Genomic DNA, 23,677 nt, shown 5'->3' on the forward strand with positions numbered 1-23,677 from the left:
TGGTGTTTGTGAGTATCAAAGGTAATTATTCCCATGGCTTTTCCTCCTCATTCCGCCCAGGTAGGTCCTCTGTCCTCTGCCTCGCTACACAATGGACTAGCTTGGAGTTTTGGAACTTTGTAGTTAACTGAGCCCTTGTTACACCCGGGGTCAGGAGTAGGTCTTATGAGTCCAGTACCTGCTCCGTTGGATGGTGCCTGGCCTATTGCCCATAACAGCAGATGGACAGACAGCAGGAACTACAGCAGTAGGTTTACCCACACTTGTCCTTTACTCCCAGGTAGGAGAGAATACCGGGGAGTTCTTGAACGGGACGGGTGACCGTTTTTTTTCGTCATTATTGCTCATTGACATTTAATGTGTTTTTCTTACAGCTGAGGAGCGAGCTGCTGACTTTTCGCCCATCCTTACACTGGGTTCTACCTGCCTTATCACAAAAACCATTGACAACCAAGTGTATGTATATAACGTAATCTCTCATCATTATTAATAATATTTAAATGTAGAAATCTGATTAAAACATGTTTTAAAAAACAATGAGGATTCCGGAAGATTAATCGCCTAGGCACGAAGGTAGAGTCAGATACAGACGTGCATTATTGAACATGTAAATGAATGGGTTAGGTTTACTTGCAATAATAAACAATTACTTTTGAATAATCAGAACAATGAAAGAAATAAGACAATGACTTATGGAATACACTATGAATTCCAGAATGCATCAGAGACTTGAGCTCAAATAAGTTTACCCATTTGATGAGATTTGGTATACTTGTTGATGTCAAAGAAGAGGCTAAAAGTAAACATCTTTTGGAGGTGATGTACACAAGCTGAATACATATGCTCAACCAGGATAAATCTTTATTGCATGCTTCTCAGCAAGCCACAAAATATTGCCACATTTTGCATGCGGCACACATTTTAATTTGCGCATTAATATATTCCAATAAAACATTTTCACTTTTACAAAGAATTATCCTTTTATCCAAATCAACCCCCAAAACACTCACCTTATACCAAGAGGTAGGGATTTCCCATCTCCGGGACCATGTACTGGTGGAGGTGGAGGTGGCTCATGGGGTCTCACTAATATTCGATCATCAGCCCTGTTGAGAAGTTCAGTCATTTGACTATAGGGCAATGCTGCAAGCGAGAAGGGCCCATCTATGTGATCTGCGTAGGATTGAGTTCTAGGATACAAAGTAATTATGTTTTTGTTTACCCTTTGTACATATTCGGCTAAATCTACCAAGACAAATTTTAGGCAGACACAATATTACATGGATCATAATTGTTATCCGGGCCTGCAATGGAATACTAACGAGGGACATGTTGCTAATATATAATCATAACACCTATGATAATCATTACACAATCTTTATTAAATCAATGTCAAATAGTTTGATTAACTGAAGTGTTTATATGTTAGTTCCCTCTGTAGACAATGTTGGCAAACTTGCTGTCTTAACAACATGTCTTACATTGTCAACACTGCTAGAAGCACAAGCCATTATGGGACTCTGCGATCAAATTTCGTTTGACCAAAATTGACTGAAAGGGCATCAAAACCTCCATCGGGACACCATAGCTTTGCAAGCCACTTGTGTGTTCCTTTCCACACAGTGCCAACTTCAATAAAATAAACAATACCAACCTTAGTTGGCAAGAGTACAGATATACGAAGATACAATTAAAACAATGTTATACAAACTGGCAAAACATTTAAGGTGACAGGACATTGGCAAGTTATGTAAAAAAAACATTGGCTGAAAGATTCCAATGCATTTGCGCTCGTCTGACTCATGCTAATGTAAGGCATTAATTAGATTTAAAAAATTGATTAGCATATTTTACTAACACATTTTTTTTATTAGCAAGCAAACATATGGAATTAGCAATTTTGCACAAATAATTTTAAATCACTAAAAGTTTGTACTCAAGACAATAATGCAGCATTTTTGTGTACTGCCGAAGTAAGACATTAGTGAGGTGAGTGTCTGTAAAATGTAAACGTTGTCTGCATGAATGGACACAAATGGATATGTCAAAAAGTCTTTGGAAGCAGTTTTCATTGCAAGGCACCTTGCAGCTGGGTGCGGTCGGTGTCGCACAAGGCAGAGTCCCATATAGGTATGCTTGACCCATCATTTGCTGTTTAAGGAGAAGTTCAGAGGTTTCATAAATCAAAAGGTTCACAATGTTAAAGGAAAGTCATAGCCTGAGACGAAGTATGTATTATGGTGTTGCAGCAGGCATAGTAATCGTCAACTTCAGGTGGACATGATGGCCCTTAACTGTCACTGATATCAACTGTTTTCAATATATCGTTAAATTACACTTTCGGGGGAGGGCAGGGCTGTCAGCCATCAACCCTGAGCTAAGTAGGCCCAAGCACAGCATTCCAGCCCTGGGAACCCATGAAGAGCAGTATTTATCACTATTAGCAGTCAGAGCCATCATCTTGGGTGCTGAAATATTATGTTTTTGCTTTTAAGAGAACCAGGGCTTGCACAATTCACACAAGTCTACAAATCGGAAATAACTGTTTCCAGGACCTGCAAGTGGGCCAGGAGGTGCGCAGAGGAGTGGGCAGGGGTCTTTAGGGGTGGTACTCCAGTGGAGACTCACAGACTCAGGCCTATGGCACAGCATCCAAGAACAGGCTGAAGGCTGTGCAGAGGTGCAGCAGGCTGGCATGAAATAAGGCCAGCTACTTGCAGATTCCACTTGTGTCTCCAAACTGGCCAGCTCTCTCCTGCAGGAGGCCAAATACAGTGTATGATATTGCGGAGATCTGTTTTTTGTACAGAATGGTTGGAACTATTAATCACTACTTTGCGTAAACATCTAGTTATTTTTTTAAATTAATTATGTAAGATGAAAGAAAGTAAGCTATTAAGCCGTGTGGGTGGTGTAGCAGACAGAGAACTGGGCAAACTAGGTAAAATATTGTGTTTTGTGGCCATCTGCCTTTCAGTTTAGCTGGCATAAAGCAACAGGGTGAAAAGATAGGATGGCAAAGAGTTTGGGATAAGCTCATGGGTTAAAAGCTAGTTGCACAGCAGTATGCAACCAGTAGGTCAAAGAACTAGGTTTGCCATCACAAGCATTTGGCCGTGTGGTCTTGCACGTTTTCAAGAGTGTTCACTCGTCAATATGATATGCACCTTCCCCAACACAATGAAATACAGTTGACACTGAGATTTAGATACACAAACCTAAAATTTACAGAAAAATATGGAGACAATGCAGTGTTTGACAATAGCAAGCTCCAAACAGATACTGTGTCAACAGAAGTATCTCCCGAGACTCTTTTAAAGCTAAGAGTTAGGTCTGATTCTTCTTCTGGGAGCACTTGCTCTTGGCTTCCTACACTCCCTTCATCTGATTCCATCGCAAATGTGTGCCTGTGTGCTTGAACAGGGCAGGCTGAGTGGCACGTCCTCTTGGGAGGTAGGAAGGGGCAGGCCTGTTGTGGGATGTAGCAGTGCTGGCTTAGTATGTTACGATGACCTACTTGGAGATCCTCCAAGCTGGTGGGTCTCAGCCTTTTAGTGTGAAGAATGATGGACCTTTACGGTGTTGAGGCAGAGGGGTAGGAGGCTTGGCACAGTTGTCCACAGTAAAATTAGCTTCAAGAAAAGAGGTTCTGAAGCAACCACCAGCACGAAGCAACCACCAGCACGTCCTCTGAACAGCCTGCTAGCAAGGCAACAGATAAGGGGAGAGAACAAACCCGTGAATGGAAAGGCTCACTGACTCCCCATGGTCATGGCAAGAAGGGTAAGAGAAAGCCTCCTGAGACTTGTTACTGTGGACAACTGTGCCAAGCCTCCTACCCCTCTCCCCAGGGGCGCAAACACAGGGGATGATGACTCTAAAGCTTCTCAAAAAGTCAAAAAGCAGGAAAAGAAAATGCAAGGGGAAGCATTTGGAGGAGCCCAAAGAACAGTTGATGGATATGTTTGACCCCGAGTCAATAGTGCATCCAAGATCAAACAACTAGTACCGATCACTCAGAGTGACCTCCTATATGGCTCAAAGGTTACGCAAGCCATTGAAAAGAAGGTGAGACTACGAATGTGCTCAGAATGTCTAGGCCGGAGATATCCGGCAAAGTGGCAGAGACCCCAGAATTAGACCCAAAGATTACCACATTCATCTCCAAAGCCGCCAGGGATTTGAGGAAGGGCATGGACCGAGCCTGGAAGGGCTGCCAGGAGAAGGTCCTGGACTTGACCGGCCGCATAGCTAAGATCATGGACCTGGCAGAGAGGGCCAGGGACACAGGAGAACCAGTTGACCTGGATGCCCTGGACAAATGGGCACAAAGAGCTGTGTGCCTCCTAGGAATGCAAATTGTGCTCTGTCCTCAGAAAGGAGAAGAAGCCTTCTGTTGAAAATAGATTCTAAACGGGGGGATTTAGCGTCCTATGAGGCAGGAGAGACCGCCCAAAGGTTGCTATTTGGCAAAGCATTTGTGAAATAGATGGGGAGGTTTGTGGGCACGTATGCAGCTCTTGAGATGCCCCAAACCTCCATTAAAATATATTCTCCTCGAGAGTTATTGCCGGGACCGGCCGCAACAGAGGTCATACGTCCGGTCCATTCCACTTACAGAGAAGACCTCAAAACTCGAGGACTCACTACAGAGAATCCTGGTAAGAAGACGCGTTCCTCCCTGCCTTGGGTGCAACAACAGTGGACAAACAGGCTGCGGTTGTTATCGTCACACAAGCACACCAACAGGTGAGAAAAGCGATGACCTACCACGATGTAGGGGGCAGGACACTGTTATTCTTAAAAAATTGGCACGCAGGGAGAGCGAACTCCTAGACAGAGAACTGAGCATGTTAGCAAGGCATGTTTCTGGTTCAAAGGAAGAAGGTGAGAACAGTGATGAACCTAAAGTAATTGAACGGGTGTCTGGTCTACAGGCACTTCAAAATAGAAGGAGTGCACCTCCTCAGAGACATCTTTTGCAAAGGGGATTGGTTGGTGAGGTTAGACCTGAAGGATGCCTACCTGGTGATTCCGATCGCTAGCGAGCAACGCAAGTACCTAGGCTTCCTATGGAACAAGCAGATATGGCAATTCAAATGCCTTCTGTTCGGACTGGCCTCAGCGCCATGGACTTTCACAAAGATCACAAGGACAGGGGCAGCAGCCATGAGAGAGAGAGGGATTCAGATAATTGTCTACCTAGACTACATTCTGATACTAGCAAACGACAGACAAGCCCTCATCGAACAGACGGAGTGGGTGTCCCTGCTTCACTCTTCCCTAAGCTTCCTGATAAATCAGGAGAAATCGGAGCTCATTCCCAAACAACACCTAGAGTTTCTAGGTTTTATAGTAAACACCACAAAGGCAATGTTGGAACTACCAGGCCCCAAGATGTAAACGATAAAGAAGGATCTCAAAGCGACACTAGCAAAGGAAATGATATCTCATTGAGCACTGGCAAGGACTGTTGGGCTTCTAGCAACTTCCATCCAGGCCATCTTTCTGGGGACCCTCCATTACAGAGCCCTGCAGAGAATAAAGATCCGGCATCTTCAAGGAGGTCTGGGCTATTACCAACTAGTACCTCTACATCAGGAAGGGAGGTCAGAGCTAGAATGATGGCTTCAGAACATGCAAGCCTGGAATGTGCGAGCCATATTAGGAGCCATCCCGGAGCTGATCATAGAGTCTGATGCCAGCAAAACAGGCTGGGGAGCAAGGTGCGGCCACCTGGAGATGGACAGCAGATGGTCCCAAGAGGAGCCAGTCCTCCACATCAATCGTCGGGAGCTGCTTGCAAGCTCTTTTGCAATAAAAGCTTTTCCAAAGGACAGTGAAGAGTGTTATATCCTACTCAGGATGGACAACATCTCTGCAGTTCGATATATCAATCACCTAGGAGGGATGCTAGTGGAACTAACCAACGACTTCTGCCACTATTGTCTCGATTGCAAGATCTCTGTGACAGCAGAGTACCTTCCGGACATACAGAACACAGTAGCAGATTGGCATTCTTGCTATTGGCATCACTCCAGCGACTGGATGCTGCACAAGGAGGTGTTTGCGCAGATAGCAGCCCCCAGGGGATCCCTGCACACTGACCTAGTCGCATCCAGGTTGAACAAATTACAGAGATTTTTCAGCTGGAGGCTGGACCCAGAAGACCAAGGGGCGGATGCTTTTCTCCAAGCATGGTCGGGCGCAGTGCATTACGCTTTTCCCCCCTTCGTGATCCTAGCGAGAGTTCTGGTGAAAGTCAGGAGAGAAAAGGCAGAGGTAGTAGTGATAGCCACGAACTGGAAATTGCAAGCGTGGTTTCCAGTTCTAATGGAACATTCAACAGATCTCCTGCAAGTCCTCCCTCTCAGAGAGGATCCCCAGGAGGATCTGTCAAGGAGCTATCTTCCTCCGACTAAGACCGGCCAACTACCTCTGATCGCGTGCATGGTTTCGGGAGCAGATTGAATTTGACAGGCATTTCGGGGTCAGCTGCAGAATTCATCAAGTAATCCTGGGCCCCCTCTGCGTTCAAAAGTTATAAAGCGATTTGGGGGAGATGTAGCCTATGGTGCAGCCAACGCAACCTTCATCCTGTTTCTGCCTCTTTAGTACAAGTGCTCAATTTTCTAGCTTCTAGCCAAAGAGGGTAAAGCGTTCCGAACTGTAGGAGTTTATAGATCAGCTATCTCGGCCGGACATGATCCGTTAGAAGGGTCCCCTATAGGGAAGCACCCAGCATTAGTGAGACCTGTACGAGGGGATTGAAAGGTAGTGCACCGCCCATTCCTATCATGGGACGGATCTGCAGTATTGAGACTATTCTTGGACTGGCTGCGTAATAAAGATTTATCTGATCAGCAGTTGTCGGGCAAACTAGCGATGCTGCTGTATTTAGTATCATGTAGAAGAGTGTCAGATTTAAAGGCTCTAGAAGTAGACCGGAAATCCTTCGGCCCAGACGGGGTGACCTTTTCCATAGCCAGGAAGACTAAGTGCCACTCGTCAGTTATCTCGTATACTTACTTCCGGGAGAAACGCAAGTCATGCGTAACAGACTGAATCAAAAAATACGAAGTGAGTAGCGATGAAATGCGGCCGGCTGGTGTATCGCAGCTGAACTGTTTACCATGCACAGAAAGCCGTTTAAGGCAGTAGCAGCAGAGACCATAGTGCTTTTGGTGCGAGAAGTCAGAGCCATGGCTTCCAAAGCTTTTGCAGCCAGTGCAAGTCTTCAAGACATATTAAAAGCAGCGTATTGGTCCAGAAACGCCATGTTTAGGACCTTTTCCTTTAAGCCTATAGCAAGCACAGCAGCAGCTGTGGTAGATAGCTCTGAGCAAGCATAATGCTCGCCTCCGGACTTTACATAGAATGAAGATTACCTTTGCCTTGGCGCAGGGAGTTTTGCTTCTATTAAAGACATGGAGGAGAGCGTCCCGCCCAGCGACACGAGGGGAGAAGAAAAAATAATGTGATGGTAGTTATGTTATTTTGCATCATATTTCCCTGCCTAACATATGTCTTCTCTGACTGGAGATGACCAGAAGATGACCTGAAAGTTGGAGGGCAGAGTGAGAGCAGAGTTGCAGTCCGAGTTGCCAAGGTTGGCCGTGAGAGGACTTCAGGCGCAGGGGGACCGATTTTATGGACTGTTGGACGCCATGTTCAGTTTCTATGGTAGATCAGGATGTCAGTTGGAAGGCATCAAAAGAAGAGGAAAGGACTTAGGCAGGAAGTGCCTGAAGGTGCTGAATCTGGGCATGTGGACTACCAGAGACACTGGGATTCATGGGAAATTTAAGTCTGAAAGTGTTTTCTGTTTTCATTAAAAATAGATTTAAAAAAATGTATTACAAAAAAGGTTTGAAGATTTCAAACTGCAGAAGGTAGAAATAAAGACGAGTAAGCATAATGCTCACCTCTGTGTCTTTAGTAGAATCAAGACTCCCTGAGCCAAGGCAGGGGTAATCCTCATTAAGTAAGAACTTTCATTTTAGGGATGGAATTGCAGGACTGTTTAAAAAAAACAAAGCTAACACATACTCTTCTTTGCCAAACAGGATATAGTTTGGTTAATAAAAGTATCATCCTGATTACTTCTGATTTTCAATTATTTGAAAAAAGAAAATGTCTTGACTAGCACAGATTTTGGCCCTTTGAGTAGAGGAGATAACTACTACTGCACTCTCTCTTCATTAGCCCCTTTGAACTTGCAGTAAAAAGAGGGTGGAGAGAGCCCTGAGGGCAAAAGAGGGATGCAGGGTAAGCTGTGCTTTCCTTTCCTTGGACTGTGTAATCTAAATAGTTAACTGTGCTACACAAGCATCAATTTAATTAGTACACCTACAGAAATGCATAGCAAATTGCTATGAGACTGCTTATTTTAGGCCTTCATTGCAGCTGAATCAGATTACTAAAATAATGTTGTACTTCCCATTTTTTTGTTACTAGTGTTTTTAATTGTGAGAAGAACGCACTTTCTGCTCCTGGATCCAGGGCTAAAAGCGTTGAACTAAAAATAGAAAATGTACAGCCTTGGTTAGGAGGATTCAACTCTGTAGATATAGAATCTAGAATCAATAAGCTAAAATCTTCAAGTGCTTCATACCCTAATGGTTTGTCAAATGGTATGTTGAAAGTACAGATGTTTATGTCAGCTGACATTTTTCAAACCCTTTTTGTTCAAATCAACACTACTGCATGGCGCATGTTGTTCCTATTCAACAAACAAGTTTTAAAAATGGATCGAAAATTTTCCTGAAGGGTTTTGTACTAAATGCTCCTGAATTACAAGCCTAGAGATCTGTAACAAACCAATCAATGTATATTTTCCCCATACTAAACAAGGCCTTTTATAGGACTATGACTCGAGACACTAAACTATATAGGCTGTTTCTCCCAGATGGCTTGTTATAGTAATTTTACTCCATAAAAAATAAGATTTAAGAAAGAAGGTGCTTATACTTTGGCCATTAATACCACTAGGGGATTGACAGAAGGTTGCATACTCTCACCTTGCATATTTAATCTTTAGTTGCCTGATTTATCACAGGCCCTGTAGGATATTAATAATTGCCCACCAATTTTCCTGACCAGTTCATTAACATAGCGTTGTAATTGCAATAGGTTATTTATAATTAGCTTAATACCTAGAGGTTTCCAAGCGCGCGCGGACCCGGGGATTGAACCTGTGTTGCTCCGCATCGTCTCGTTTCCAAGACGAGTGCAGTGCCCCGGAGCTATCCTCCTGCGACGTTCCCTTCAAATTTTGCCTGTTGAAACATGGATGTGTAGTTTTGGCATTGTGCATTTTCCTGTGTAACAAAGAGGTCTAAGTCCGGAAACCCCCAGTTTGTGAATATGGTATATAGGACTTAGGCATTCAACTGTCATTTGTGTTCCGAGGGCAGTTCTGCACTTCTGCTTAATATGTCTGCCAGAGAATTGTGTACCCCTGGAATAGTCTGGACATCCCTGGTGAGTGTTTTCCTCCCTGCTTGTTTATGTTGAACATGGCTTTGGTGCTGTCTGTATGAGAACTGTTTTTGTACTAGCTGTTGTTTGAATGCTTGAAGAGCTTTGAAAACTGCTAGCAGTTCTAGGTGGTTGATCTGCTTTTTGGTTAATATGTCCACACCCTGTGTGCAGTTTGATGGAGACAATGAGCTCCCACATCCCGATGCGTCTGTAGCGACAGTGGCTTTGATAGCTCCAGTGTTGAATTGTTTGCCCTTTAAAAGGTTTTCCTTGGTCCACATTGCAGAGATAGAACCAGAGAAACATAACCACCACTAGATTGTCCCACAGATCACTTGCAACCATTGTTTTGTTAGCCACTCTTGCATAGGATGCACCTGGGCGTGCAGCACAAAGTAAATGCAGGAAGCCATCATTTACAGAAGGTGCATGGCCTTTTCCATGTTTACCTGACTGACTGTGTATTGAGGGATTTGAACCAGCATGTTTTGTACCCTCTCATTGGAGGGAAAAACTTTTTCGAATGAGTGCCCCCAGAAATTATTTAACTTCACTGTACACTAGACTTGGCTTTTTCTCGTTGAAGGAGAAGCCTACATGACACAGCAGATTTACTGTTGAGTATTTTGTTGACACAACTGAGGTGTCGCTCCTATTATCAGTCAGTCGTCTAGGTAAGGGCACACTGTAATGGACTGCCGCCATAGGTGTGCAGCCACCACTGCAAGTACCTTTGTAAACACTTGGGGTGCTGAAGTTATGTCGAATGGTAGCAGTTTGAATTGGTAGTGCTGGTTCCCCACTGTGAATCGTAGTTATTTTCTGTGTGCTGGCAACATTGAAATATGAAAGTATGCAGCTTTCATGTCCAATGTTGCCATGTAATCCCCCTGTTTTAGTAGAGGAATTAACTCCTGCAGGGTTGTCATCCTGAATTTGTTTGGCTTGACATACATATTTGCAGGCCGCAGGGTCAAGACTGGGCGCATTGTTAGATCTTTCTTTGGAACAAGGAAGTACACTGATTAAACACCTTGGTTTTCCTCCAGAGGTGGAACCAGCTCTATTGCTCCCCTTTGTAGTAGGATGGTGCAAAGTGTTTTTAGGAAGTCTATTGAATAACCTTTTGCCACGATTGTTAACACCTAGAAATCCGATTTTATCCTCTCCCATGTGTGGGTGAACCATGTTATACGTCACCCTAGAGGGGAAGCATGGGAGGGTACCTAAACTGGAGCGTCATTTGCTGGTGGGGGCAGCAGAGCCTCTAGAGGCGGCAACTCTGCCCAACCCTTACCTCTTCGAAACCCTCTTTTCTAATTTTATTGACAAGAGGATGCTTGACCTTTGGGATTGTACCAAGACGACGACGAGGCTCTAAAGCCAGACTGAGAGGCCCTTGTGAAACCTTGGCTCTGAAAAGAATGTTATGTATTAAAGGTGCGCTTATGGATAAAGGGCTTATTTGAAATTTGCCCTAATGTTTTCGTTTCAAGCTCTTTTTTGGTGGTTTCTAGTTGGTCTTCGCTGCCTTCCCAAAGAGGAATGAATCCTCAATAGGCATATTTGTTAAAGTTGCCCGAGTCTCGGTTTGAACCCTAAAGCCCAGAGGCATAGATGATGTTTGTGCAAGGTGCCCTCAGCTATTACCATGCCAGTAGTGTAAGCTGAATCTAGAGAGCTCTTTAAGATATTTTGGGCTAATTGTTTGCCCTCAGTTGAAATTGTGATAGGTGGGACCGAACTGGTTTGGAACAGAATTAAGTTGTTTATGTATTTTGTCCCACATAGTATTATTATAGCGTGCAAGCAGAGTGGTGTTGTTTGCAATGCGTGTCAAATAAGCTTCAGAGGTGGTTGCTCTTTTGCCCAGGGTGTACAATCTTTTACACTCTTTATTGGAAAGTGTTTCAGCACTATACAGTGGAACATCCGCCCTCTTCCTAGTGGTGGAGACAGCTAGGGAATCAGGCTTTACATGACCTCTAATATAAAGAGGGTCAGAAAATGATGGCTTAAAAACGTTTTCTACCCTTGGGTCGACTGCCTCACTCAATAAAGGTGTAGTTAGAGATGGAGCAAATCTTTTCTTTATAGACTAATAGGTGAATAGCCTGACTGGTGGATTTCCTCGAAATTAAAATATCCTCTACAAAATCAGTTTCCTCCACCGGTTCTTGAGTTTGAATATTAAAATGATTGGCATCCCTTTTTAATAAGTCATTGTGTCACGCCACTTACCAGAGTAGGGGGGCGGCGTCTCTGGGTTCCGGCAAAGGCCGACGTGGAGACTCTATACCCGGTGGCGTTTCCTTTGGGCTACGGGTCTCCCGGCCTCTGGTTCCCTGGGGCTCTGCCTTGTTATCCGGTCTGTGCATGCGCAGACGCTCGTGTTCGACGCTCCGCGCATGTGCAGTCCTCCTGGCCCTGCGGCAGCATCCGCTTGTGCTCTAGGCCTCATTCCCATCCCAACAGTATTTTTGGGAGCTGTGGATAATGGCGTACTGTTCACTCGGTTTAGGATTCCTTCCTGAACCTTTGCCTCCTTGTCAGCCCCTCTACTGGCTCCTTACTGCTGGCCCAGTGCTTCTTTTCTTCCTTCCTTTCCCCTGACCTTCTCTGTCCTGCTTCAGCTTTTCCTGGCTTGGGGAGAGGCCCTTCTGCCCGAACTCCTTTCTCCTGTTTCTTCATTGCCTGGAGACCCCTTCCTTGTCATTGCCTTATCCTTGTGTCTCTGCATGGTGCCATCAAATCCTGGTACCTCTGCTTACCCTATCATCAGTTGGATTTCATCACCCAGCTCCATACAACATCTACTGGACATTTAACAAGGCCTTCCCTGTCAGTGCTTGCACTGTCCTGGACCACATAAACCAGGGAACTGCCGTCCTGTGGCGTTGGGAGCTGATCCAGTACCTGCTTGTGTCGACCAGGAAGGTGTTGGGTTTGTACCCCATTTACTTTTCAACCATTCCGACGCTGGATTACAGACTGGCTTCTTCTACACCACAATCACCAAGGAGGACAGGTATGCTGCGCCCGCGAGACGCTTTGTATAACACATTGAACAAACCTTGGTCATTAATGGGGGAAATGTGACCACTCAGGTGTAACAACATCAGGAGGGTCTATGATGGATACGTCTGGGTCATCCCAATCATGGTTGTCAGGATCATCCTGATCATCATACTACACATCCTGATCTCCTTCCCCTTCATCCTGGTAAGAGTCATGCAAGGTTTGTGTGTCAAGAGGAGGTTGCTGAGTGATATCCACAATAGTATGTGTGGGAGACAGTTGACGCCTTAGGGATTAAGCTAAAGGCTGTCCCAATTCCAAGCCAAATGTCTTCAGCCTGATTGGTTATTTTTCCATGAATGTTACAAAAGAGGAGATCTTGTCCATAGTGTCCTCAAAACACTCTCTAGACCAGGTTCCTGTCTTGGGTGTTTCAGACAGAGGGAACACAATAGCTTCAGGGTCTTCCCTAGACCTTTTGTTTTGAAGAGACTGAGATAAAAGGGAGGTAGCCCCAGTATATTGTGGCACCTTCTAAAGGACCGTAGGTGTGTGTGAGATTTGTATTTAGTTTATTTGTAAAGCGCAGCCAGGCACGCATAGTCTTACATACACAGATAAAGTACATTACATTAAAGGTTCATGGCATGGGATTCAAGCTCACCGGTTTACAGGAAGATACGAGTGAGCAGACGTCTCTTCGACACATCAAAGTCATGAATACAGTGATATACAGACATAAGCAGAGTAAGCAGGTAAATATATGGAGAATACAGAGATAATCACTAAAATGAGCAGGTACGTAACAAGGAAACAGAGTGAACCTAGAGTTTTAGTGCTTAATCGTATAAGAATTGCATTATGTGTTTTGTGTAAGCAGCCAGGATTTAGATTTATTCTTGAAGGTTTGAAAGGAAGGCTAAGTTCTGATGGGGACAGGAAGGGAGTTCCAGAGTTTCGAGGCTAGGACAGGGAAGCTTGCACCACCTGCTTTTTGTAGTTTGAATCTGGGCAAGATGAGGGTGTGAATTTGTGGAGTTCTAGTGGGACGTGGGGAGGTATGAAGAGTGAGACGTGAGGAGAGGTAAGGAGGGACCTTGTTGTCCAGGCATTTGTGTGTCAAGGCTAACGTTTTCAAGCCAATTCTTTGTTTTACTGAGAGCCAGCGAAGATGTGATCTGACGTTAGAAATATGAGAATGTCTAGAGATATTGAGAGCCAACCTGATGGCATTGTTGACTGGTCCCCAAATACAGTGCACTGCAGTAGTCGATTTTGGACATAAGTGTTCTAGCCAGGTTAATGCAATTGTGGGAGTTCAGTAAATGTCTGCAGGCAGTGATGAGTTTGCAGGTGTGGGCCGCGGCTGACCTTACTGCATTGGTTTGTCTGTTTAGAGAGAGAGAGTGGAGTCCAGATAGACGCCAAGAGTTTTAGTGTCCTTGGATATCTTAATGTCATTGCCATCGATGATGAAGGAATTGAAGGCCTGGTCAAGTTTGTTGAGACGTTGAGTTGAGCCTAGTAGTAGGAGCTCTGTCTTGTCATCATTGCGGCAAGTTTGTGTGTGCCATCTAAGCTTGAATAACCAGGTAGTCGTCATTCACGGCTTTAGTATCGGCTGTGTGATCACCAGTAATGGGGATGAGTATCTGGGTGTCATCCGCATAGTTAGTGTAGGAAACACCCAGATAATCAATCACATCAAAGAGCGGTTTGGTGAACACATTGTAAAGGGTCGGCGACACACAAGAGCCTTGTGGGACACCACAGTGTATCGGGGAAGGGTCAGCAGAGGCTATGGGAGAGAAAACCCTCATGGATCTATTGCTTAAGAAAGAGTGGATCCACGCATTGGCTGAGTCCGAGAAATGAGCCGCAGTTTTAAGATGTGGGCAGAGTATTTGGTGATCGACCAAATCAAATGCCGCAGAGAGATCGAGAAGTAGGAGTAGCGCTGATTTCCCTTTATCTTTTAGGATCTCCCTTTGGGTTTTCAAATCGATCAAGGCTGTTTCCGTTTTGTGTTTGGGGCAGAAGCCTGATTGTCTTAGCCCAAGGAGATTGTTGGATTCAAGATATTCTTGGATCTGCAAGTAGGCTGCATGATCTAGAATCTTGAGCAAGAAAGGGACCGTGGTGATGGGTCTGATATAAGTCGGAATGTTAGGGTCAAGGGAAGGTTTTTTAAGTAGAGGGATCACCCAGGCATCCTTGAGGTTGTCAGGGACTATGCCTGTTTTAAAAGAGGCGTTAATGAAGGCCGTGATGAAGGGGGCTAGATCGTGCGAGGCTTCCTTGATGATAGGGGCAGGACATGGGTTACCTTGACAGTTGGCCGGTTTAAGATTTTTTATAATACCTTCTACTTCTGAAATAGTAAGAGGGGAGAAAGCAAACGGTTTGTGATTCGAGTTGGCCTGGCATGTACCGGATGTTGGAATGGAGAGGGGATTGTCCGATTGTAGTGAATTTTGTTTACCTCTAAATTTTGGTTTGGAGGGATGCAATTTTGTCCAAAAGTGCTGTCTGTTTATTGGTACACCAATTACTGTCTTTGACGCATGAGTTTGGGGGTGTTGCAGGAGACTCAAGTTCCTCAAGAATTTTGAATAATTCTTTGGTGTTGGATTGTGCTGACAGGTTGTGATTATTGTAGGATTCCTTTTTGGCTTGGACTATGGCTTCTTTGTAGTTAAGAGTGGCTAAGAAGAGTCCGTCCTTGTGGGCATCAGATGGGTGACTTTTCCAGCGTGTTTCCGCGCTACGTTTCTCTTTATGAAGCACTCTTAGCTGCGCTACGTTTCTCTTTATGAAGCACTCTTAGCTGTGGTGTGAACCACGAATTAAGGTGCGCATGCTGTTTGGGTTTCCTGAGTTTAAGAGGGGCAATGGTGTTAATAGCTGAAAGCACGGCCTGATTATAGGTGTCAGCTAAGGTGGTGGGGTCCAGGCAAGAATCAACAACATTGTTCAAGGTAGGAAGGATGAGGGGAAGTAACTTCTCAGTCGTTATGTCCTTTTTGTTTCTGGTGGGGATGGCAGGTGCGACGGAAGGCGCAAGTATGTGAGCGGCTTCAATGTTAAAGGTGATGACATGGTGATCCGACCATGCGCACGGTGAATTAGAGAGAAAGCTAATGTTACAGTTGGTGTCGCATAGCCAGTCTAAAGACCTCCCTTTGATGTGAGTAGGTTTTTGTATATGGTGTGAAAATCCTAAATCAGTTAGGGAGTTGGTAAGGCCAATGGCTGTAGGGTCATTGGGGTCTTGGTAACCAAGGTTAAGTCTCCAAGGAGGATAGTTTGTGAGTTCGTTTTAGCTTTGTCGAGGACTAAGGTGGTAATGTCATCCACAAATGATGTGGAAGGACCAAGTGATCTGTAAGTAAGGTGTACAGTGGCAGTTTGATTAGCAGACATAGGAAGTTTGACGGAGAGTAGCTCGGCTGATTCCATGTGTGTACTAGGTAGTGCTCTGCCTCCTCTGGAAGTGCAGTCGCATCGAGAAATAGAGTACAGTAATCTGGAGGAATTGCCAAGGAGAGTGGCGGGCCCGAGGCGTCATGCAGCCATGTCTCAGAGATGGCAATGAGGTCAAGATCCTGTGTCTTGATAAGGTCAGACATGTCAAGCGCATGAGCTGCGAGGGACCTTGCATTGACCAAGACAGCCTTGATCTGTGAAGCATTGCCTGGTGGGACTGGGGTAGGCTGAGGGAGCTTAGGTGTGCGTGTAGTAGGAGTCTGGAGGGGCGGGCTAGGCGTCCGGCGTTTCAGGCATGAACTGGGACGCTTAGTGTGCCCAGTCAAGCCCGAGAATCTGGTTCCTAGTTTCTTGTTTCTTATGTAGGCGGGGCATGGTTGGTTAGGTGTAGATGTGTTCATGGGACTTGTTATGGTGTTTCCCCCCCCTTTTAATATGTGTTTTGGCATTTGCGAAACACCCTCTGAGGTACTTTCATGCACGCCTGAAGGCGCCTGTTTTGTTTTATCGCCTTGCGCTAGATGCGGAAGCGCAGCAGGCTTATGGCACGTATGGTGAGTAGGCTGCAAGCTGACTTCCACCAGTATGCAGCCTTCTTTCGACGCATCCATCAAATACCGGCTCTGGGTTGTGCGTTTATATGTGCATGTGCGTGCGTTAACCCCCTTCCAGCGTGTCAGCAGACTTTGCCAAAGTCACTGTAGCGGGTTGCACCTAGGGGGCAAGGATACCTTCTGTGCTGCAGGGGCTACCATCACAGGGTCAGCGCCCTTAGCCATCGGGAGATCAACTGCCACCAACGTTATCGTCGACAAAGTCTTAGCCTGCACCGTTTGTGCCTGCTTGTGCAGTTCGGCCTTCTTCTCCTCCGTCCGCGGCTTCTCTGATATCTACCTCCTAGCTTGGGTAGATGATTACTTTTTTGAGGAGGAGCTTGATTCGCCGGATGGCAATGGAGACAGTGGGTGATGTCTATCTCATTCCATCCACTTTGGGACCTGCTTTCGCAGCGACCCGGTGGACTCAGACATGTGGTTCTTGGCTTTGTCTTGGGCCCCCAAAGGACTTAGAAGACTGCTCCTCGGACTGGCCGATCCTAAGTGAGGCATGACCCTGCTGGGATCACCGGGCAGAGGCCTTGGCGTTAAGCTACGCCACCAGTCTCCTGTGCCTGTCCTTCGCCGAACCCAAGGCATATCTCGCACTCCACTTTCTTGTGGTCTGGGTGAAGGCAGTAGAGGCATTGCAGGTGCTTGTACTCCAAAAACACATTCTGTAGCCCGCACTTGGTGCAAGGCTTGAAGAAGAAACTTCCCTCCTCCTCCTCCGCCATGGTCCGAGGGTGCGAAGTAGGCCCAATGGCCTTCTGGAAACTTTGCGATCTTTGCCATTGAGGGGCACTGAAATTCACCAACAATGTGTCCCCGCTGTTGGCAGATGGCAAAAAGAGCACATGGGCTCCTTTGGAATAAAAATAGAACCTTTTTCCGTCGAAAACACATAAAAACATAGAAACAGCTCACAGAGCAAATTCAAGGACTCCCAACACTGAAGCGTGCAGTAAAAATCTGAAGATGGCTGGCAGAGGAGGGGATTAGGGAGGGGACTGTCATTGGATGGGGGGTGGTATGACTCATTGGACAGCGAGTGGTTTAAAGGAGAAGAACGTGGAGAAGAGAGAGCCCCAGCTACCACATCCTGACTTATCATTTGTGAACACTTCTGTTTTACTTGTAAATCTTGTCCCGCACCCTTTAGTATTAGTTGTAAGGATTGGCAATAGGTTTTTCTTAGTATAGGCCTTTTTATTTGACAAGATGCCACTAGTACTGCCTTATTATTTGATGGTCGTAGCTTGCTCCCATCTTAGATTTATGTTTAGTTGAACCGGTTACTTACCCCTGGTAACGTTCTTTCGTCTGGATGACCCTCCAACGTAGTCCTCATCTTTGATATTCAATATCCAGCTTCAGATGCTTCGGAATTTTATTTTCGGCAAAGGGCACTGTGCATCGATGCAATCGACAATGTCCCTCGAGGGCCTCCATCTTGAGAATGATGTAATTGAAGGTATATATGGTGTGCGCAGCGCCCGTTGGCTTCAGTTCTGTTTTTCTTACATTAGAAACTACCTGCATATCCACAGGTTTGACCGTACTTAGCTTTGAAGGATGGAAAGCTGTAATAGCATGGGAAATTCTACTGCAGGGTAGGTCGGGAGGGCGATGAGGAATACGTGGGAGGAACATCCAGTCGAAAGAACGTTACCAGGGGAAAATACCTTGTTCTTCAAATGGATTGTGTCCTCCCACGTATTCCCCATCTTTGATAGACTCCCAAAGCAGTGTTTGTTTTGGTGGAGGGAGTAAGAATTTAGTTTTCAATGGTTTGCATGAACCAAATGTAGGACAGCTTTTCCAAAGGTTCCATCCTGTCCGAGGGAAGACTCAAAGCAGTAATGCCTTGTGAACGTGTGAATAGTAGACCATGACGCTGCCTCACAAAAGGTTTTGATCTGTACACCCCTTTGCAGGGCTATAGAGGTTGCCATGCCCCTGGTGGAATGGGCCTTTAATCCTTTTGGAAGATCCTTGCCCGCCAGCCTGTAGCATTCCGAAATTGCCAGAATGACCATCTGGATAAGGTCTGTTTTGTCACAGCCTGACCCAGTTTGTTACCTGTAGAGCTTATAAAAAGCTGATAATCAATACAAAGTTTGGACAGTGTAGATATGTAAAAGCTCAGAGCTCTGCGTGGATCCAATCTTTGTAATCGCTCCTCCTCTTTGCCAGGATGAGGTGGAGGATAGAAAGTGGGCAATACGATTTTCTGGCCCATAAAAATCAGAAATGATTTTGGGTAAAAATGAAGGCTTAACACTCAGAACAACCATAAACTTTTGGAATATAGTAAAGGGTGGCTTGGATGATAGTTCCTGCAATTCACTCACTCTACGGGCTGAAGTTAATGCTAACAAGAGAACTGTTTTAAATGTTAAACTTAATGGACATGAATGTACAGGTTCAAAGGGCGCAAACATTAGAAATGTTAGTACCAGATTAAGGTCCCAAACTGGAATCTGAAAAGGAGATGGGGGAACACATTGGCGAGTCCCTTTAGAAATTGTGTCACCAGTGGGATTTTGAAATATGAACATTCTTCTGACGAGCGTTTAAAGATAAATAGCGCCGCCAAATAGCCCTTAATTGTTCCAACTTGGAGCCCCAGATTGGCTAAGGATAGTAGAAAAGATAACGCTTCTGGTGTTTTGCATAGAAAAGGGTCTGTATTCCTATCTTTGCACAAGCTGCAGAATTTGTTCCAACGGCAACGGTATTAGGAATTTGTTGCTAGCCCTCTGGCCGAAACCAAAATCTCCATTATGTCATTCAGGAGGTCCCAATCCTTGTATCTCAGCCTCTCAGAAACCATGCGTGAAGGGAGAGTGTTTTGACCTCTGGATGGAGAACCCGACCCTCGTCTCGTGAGAGAATGTCCTTTCTTATTGGAAGACGAATTGGAGGGCAGATGGACATGTCCAGAAGGTCCGGTGCAACGTCCTCCTGGCCCAATCCAGGGCAATTAGGATCATGTATTTCCCGAACTTTCTCAACCTCCTGATCACGTGAGGAATGACGGGGACTGGAGGAAACGCGTACAGAAGTGGAAACTCCCAGTCCACTACGAATGCGTCCCCTAGAAATTCCCTGGAGCAGTACAGTTTGCACTTCAGGTTGACATTGGCTGTCAGCAGAATCCAGACCCGACTGAAGGGACTCGCATGGCTTCCTTGCCGTCTCCAACAATAGCCAAGAACCCGTCTCTGTCCTTCCCCTCGGGAATGTACTCTGCCACCATGGAAAAACAGTCCCATAGAGTACATGAGAAATTTGCTAGGGCACATGTGGAGTTGGCTAATTTAAGAACCATGCTCCCTACAGAAAATACTTTTCTTGCCCATCCATCTACTCTCTTTTCATCCCCAACTGGAGGGATAGTTGGATAAGCTGGCTGCTTGGAAGTTGTGGTAGCTGCCTGTACCACCAGAGTCTCTGGAGTGGGCTGTTTTGACAAGTAGTCGGGTCATTACTGGAAGTGCGGTATTTTTGGTCAGGATTTTGTTTTGTTGGGTGAAATAGCCCCTGGATGCGAGAAATAAAAAGGCCAGAGTCAATGTGGGACATGCCCCTAAGTAAAAGGCCTGCCCTGAAATAATGCAGAAAATGAGACCTATGAAATCAATGCAAAAAGGAGTGAAATTGGGCCTAAAAACGTCAAGATACTGAAATATGCAAATTCCCTGGCATCAGGAAAAGACATGTGGCAAGGTTTGACAAATTCTTGGAGAGCTGAAGTAACATTCTCAGAAACAACAGTGCACAAAATCTATAATAGGATGCTGAACTGGGTTTAAGCAGCTGCAGTAAAATGGAGTCCTTTCATGGGTGAAATCAACAAAATTACATTTCAATGTTTTCCTTTGAAGTGACAATCTATAAAGCAAGATGTTCACCAAAGCCCCTAAACATGTAATTATGATGTTTTCTTTTAACAATTGTATGCAAGGGAAAACCTTGCAGGACACATATATACTGAAACTGTGTATTTCATAAGAGGTCATTTGTAATGCATTTAGGTTTGCTGCTAGCCATTTGCTCCAGTACCTCCTCTTTCGCTGTCCTGAAGACAGGCCGTGGGATGCTTGTTATTTCTTCAAATGTGGAACTGCATTCCTTCCCTTGGTTGTCTTGGAGACCTCGAGAGGCCTGTTACTTCAAACATGAGTGCCTACCCTTAACAATACAAAGAATAAGAGGCTCTGAGATCAAATCCACGGGCTGGACAAGAAAAGACAGATCTGGTCTAGAGCATTTATGACCTTCAGGTCACGTAAACCCATAAAAAAGTGCATTAGTGGTCATTAGCCCTTGGAATGACCAGGCTAATCTAAACACAGACCTCTCTGCTGGTGTAATGTGCTCCAGGAGGGTGGGGGCCAGAGCCAAGGAGTGGTTTGGGCTGCTCATTGTGTAAAATGGGAGATTTGCATTTCATCGTGTAAAATCAACAATATGTATCCCACAATAGTCGCTGTGGGATTTCTGGAAAGGTGTCAGCTAACACCTTCTGGTCATCCCAAAACTATTTTTGCGAGATCAACACAGCTAAAGTTATTCATGAAAACGTAATGTGGCCCTCTGCGTGAATTTGAGAGATATAAAAACTTGATTAAAGCCGGCCCAGTATGATTCATATGCCACCCACCAAGGGCCATATTTTTCACTGACCTAATTCTGGAGTAAATGAAGAAAAACTATCATTGTACAGGAATGACGTACAAACACCTACCGAGGCTTATGTGACTCGCAGTAAAATATAGATTTAAAAAATGCATTCATATCTGGCAAAACATGGGGATTAAGGGTATATGTCATGCAGTGAGATTTCAATGTCCGGAAACCAGACCAAGCCCCTGTCGAAGTGAGAGCATGAAGTGGTCTCCTCCCTGCTGTCCCAAAGCACTCCCACATTTTCTGGACCTATTAGCACACAGGTGGACGTGGGGTACTGGAGCAGTAACCTATCCCTTCTGCGGGAACTATGACACATTAGTGATGTCATTTGCACTATAACTAAGTAAGCCTGCCACGGAGTAGGATGTTTCCCACTAACCCCTGAGGTGATCTACTGCCGAGATCTGGAGGAAAACCACAGCAGTGAGAGGCCTAGCTTGCAGTGGAGCCAGGAGATTAAGAAGCTGATTTGGGACCCCTAGTAGGACTCAGCCGAGACCTTGGCTGACCCCTGTTTGCTGTCCCAGCAGTGTCCTAATGCTCCCCGATGTCCAGTCCAGGCCTCTCCTATAAGTGGAACTAAACCCCAAAAACCATAGAGTGTGTAGGCCCAGTATTCTTGTAGCATTGCATTAGATAATTCCCCATTGCAAAATCTCATTTGCCTGTATATTTCAGTCATTGCCCCTTTGAAGAATCCCCATTTGCCTGTGTAGATCCAGAGCATATTTGTCCAAGTAAATCAATTAATTCCCCCATTGAATCCATAGGATCTGTATTGGTGGAACTTGAAACCAACAATCTTTTCCCAGTGTATGTGAGGAGCTGGTATAGTCCTAAAGATTTGCAAAAGAATGGACTTCAAAAAGCCCTGTTTCCATGTGTTTCCCATTGTAAGGCAAAACTAAATTGTTCCCATTTTCCCATTCTGTTCCCAATTCCCCATAGTGAAGTAAAAACAAATTCCCATTAGCATTTTTCTTTACCATTTAAATTGTGCTAAACCTCCCAAAATCGTTTTTCCTATTCTGTTCTGACCATAAACCTAAAACCATGTGTGTTACTGCCAGGAGTGACAAAACACATTCTCCCCTTGCATCCCCGACTCCTCTCTATTGTTTTTGTGATCAAGTCTTTCAAAATCCGATTTTCCCATTGTGTGCTGACTGATCATCTATAAAACCCTGCCTGTCTGTTAAGGGTAAGCAGAACAAAGTATCTTCCTTTCTGTTCTTTCCCATAGCAGCTGTGATTAATAATTTAAAAACCCATTTTTCCATTGTGCTCGAAAAACAGTTTCCCATTCTCTGTCTGCTCCCCATATTGTTTCTGTGAACCATATCCCAAATTCGATGTTTCCCTTGTGTTCCCACTCCTTGCCACTGCCTTGTTCCCAACCTTGCCACTGCCTTCCATACAAAAGAGACACGCCTAGTGGATGTTTGGAGGGTTAGGGGGGTGAGGGTTGCTGGGACCAAAGCATAATTCTACATGCATTCACTTTCCTGTTTGTTTGCATTCATTTTCTTGGTGTGTTTTGAACTGTTCTCCGATTGTAGTGGTGGGAGAAATAAAAGGAAATTCTTGTCATTGTATATTTTTGAGTTATTTCAGTGGGCTTGACCAAAAAGGATATTTTGTCTTTGTGTTGCCACAACATTGGTAGCTGATGTAAGCTGTTTATTCTAATTTGGCATAAATAATAAACTAATAAATATCTTAATACACACCGGCCTGGTTCCTAGTCCATTGGGGCACTGGGTATTCGTGGGGATTGGGTGCGAGACGGGTTGGAGGCTTTCTCAAAAAGGATCTGAGGTATAAAAAAATCAAAGCGTTTTTATTGTGCGCCACATTCATTGTCGGTGAAGGAGATCCCTGGTGTCTGTGTGCCATGTAATAAACCACAACAGTTTACTGCAGGATCAGTCTCTGGCATTTCCCAATTTGCTCCCACCCTTTTTTGGAAAGCGATATGAAATAGTAAAATAGGATCCATTTGCAGACCCTTATCAAAGATATCCGTCGGATCAACCTGTTCAAAGGGGAAGGTAGGCCTACACCACCCAAAATAGTCTACAACTTTAGACATTAGTTTTCTATATGAAGCATCTGCATGCTCACCAGCCTTAGGTCTACCAAAATCCAGCTCTGGTGCGGTGTCTACTCCAGTAGCCGTTTGTAAATTATCATAAAGATCTTTCAATCTAGACTCTTCCAAAATAAAGCTCTCAGTCACATTTGGTGTACCAAATTGAAGACCAAAAGGCGCATCATTGTTTGATGGCTCATTTTCCTCATAAATTGTGTTGAGAGATTTGAAATTATTTTTCCTAGGTAAAGGAACGAAGGTCTTGTCTGGGATAGGAATCGAAGGCAAGAAACTGAACTCGAGG

General features: G+C 44.9%; 1 protein-coding gene across 4 annotated transcripts in view; it reads right to left on the bottom strand.

The window, feature by feature from the left end:
* The window catches only part of WASF1 (WASP family member 1), a 999,902-nt gene that overhangs the window by 161,513 nt on the left and 814,712 nt on the right, over positions 1–23,677 (bottom strand). For all 4 annotated transcript variants that reach the window (XM_069607752.1, XM_069607754.1, XM_069607753.1 and 1 more), the window contains one exon: positions 1,011–1,190. In XM_069607752.1, the coding sequence (XP_069463853.1) occupies positions 1,011–1,190 (180 nt within the window). The remainder of the gene's footprint in view (positions 1–1,010; positions 1,191–23,677) is intronic.

This window comes from Ambystoma mexicanum, chromosome 4q, assembly GCF_040938575.1.
Source record: "Ambystoma mexicanum isolate Mex_15411 chromosome 4q, UKY_AmexF1_1, whole genome shotgun sequence".
Taxonomy (NCBI): Eukaryota; Metazoa; Chordata; class Amphibia; order Caudata; family Ambystomatidae; genus Ambystoma; species Ambystoma mexicanum.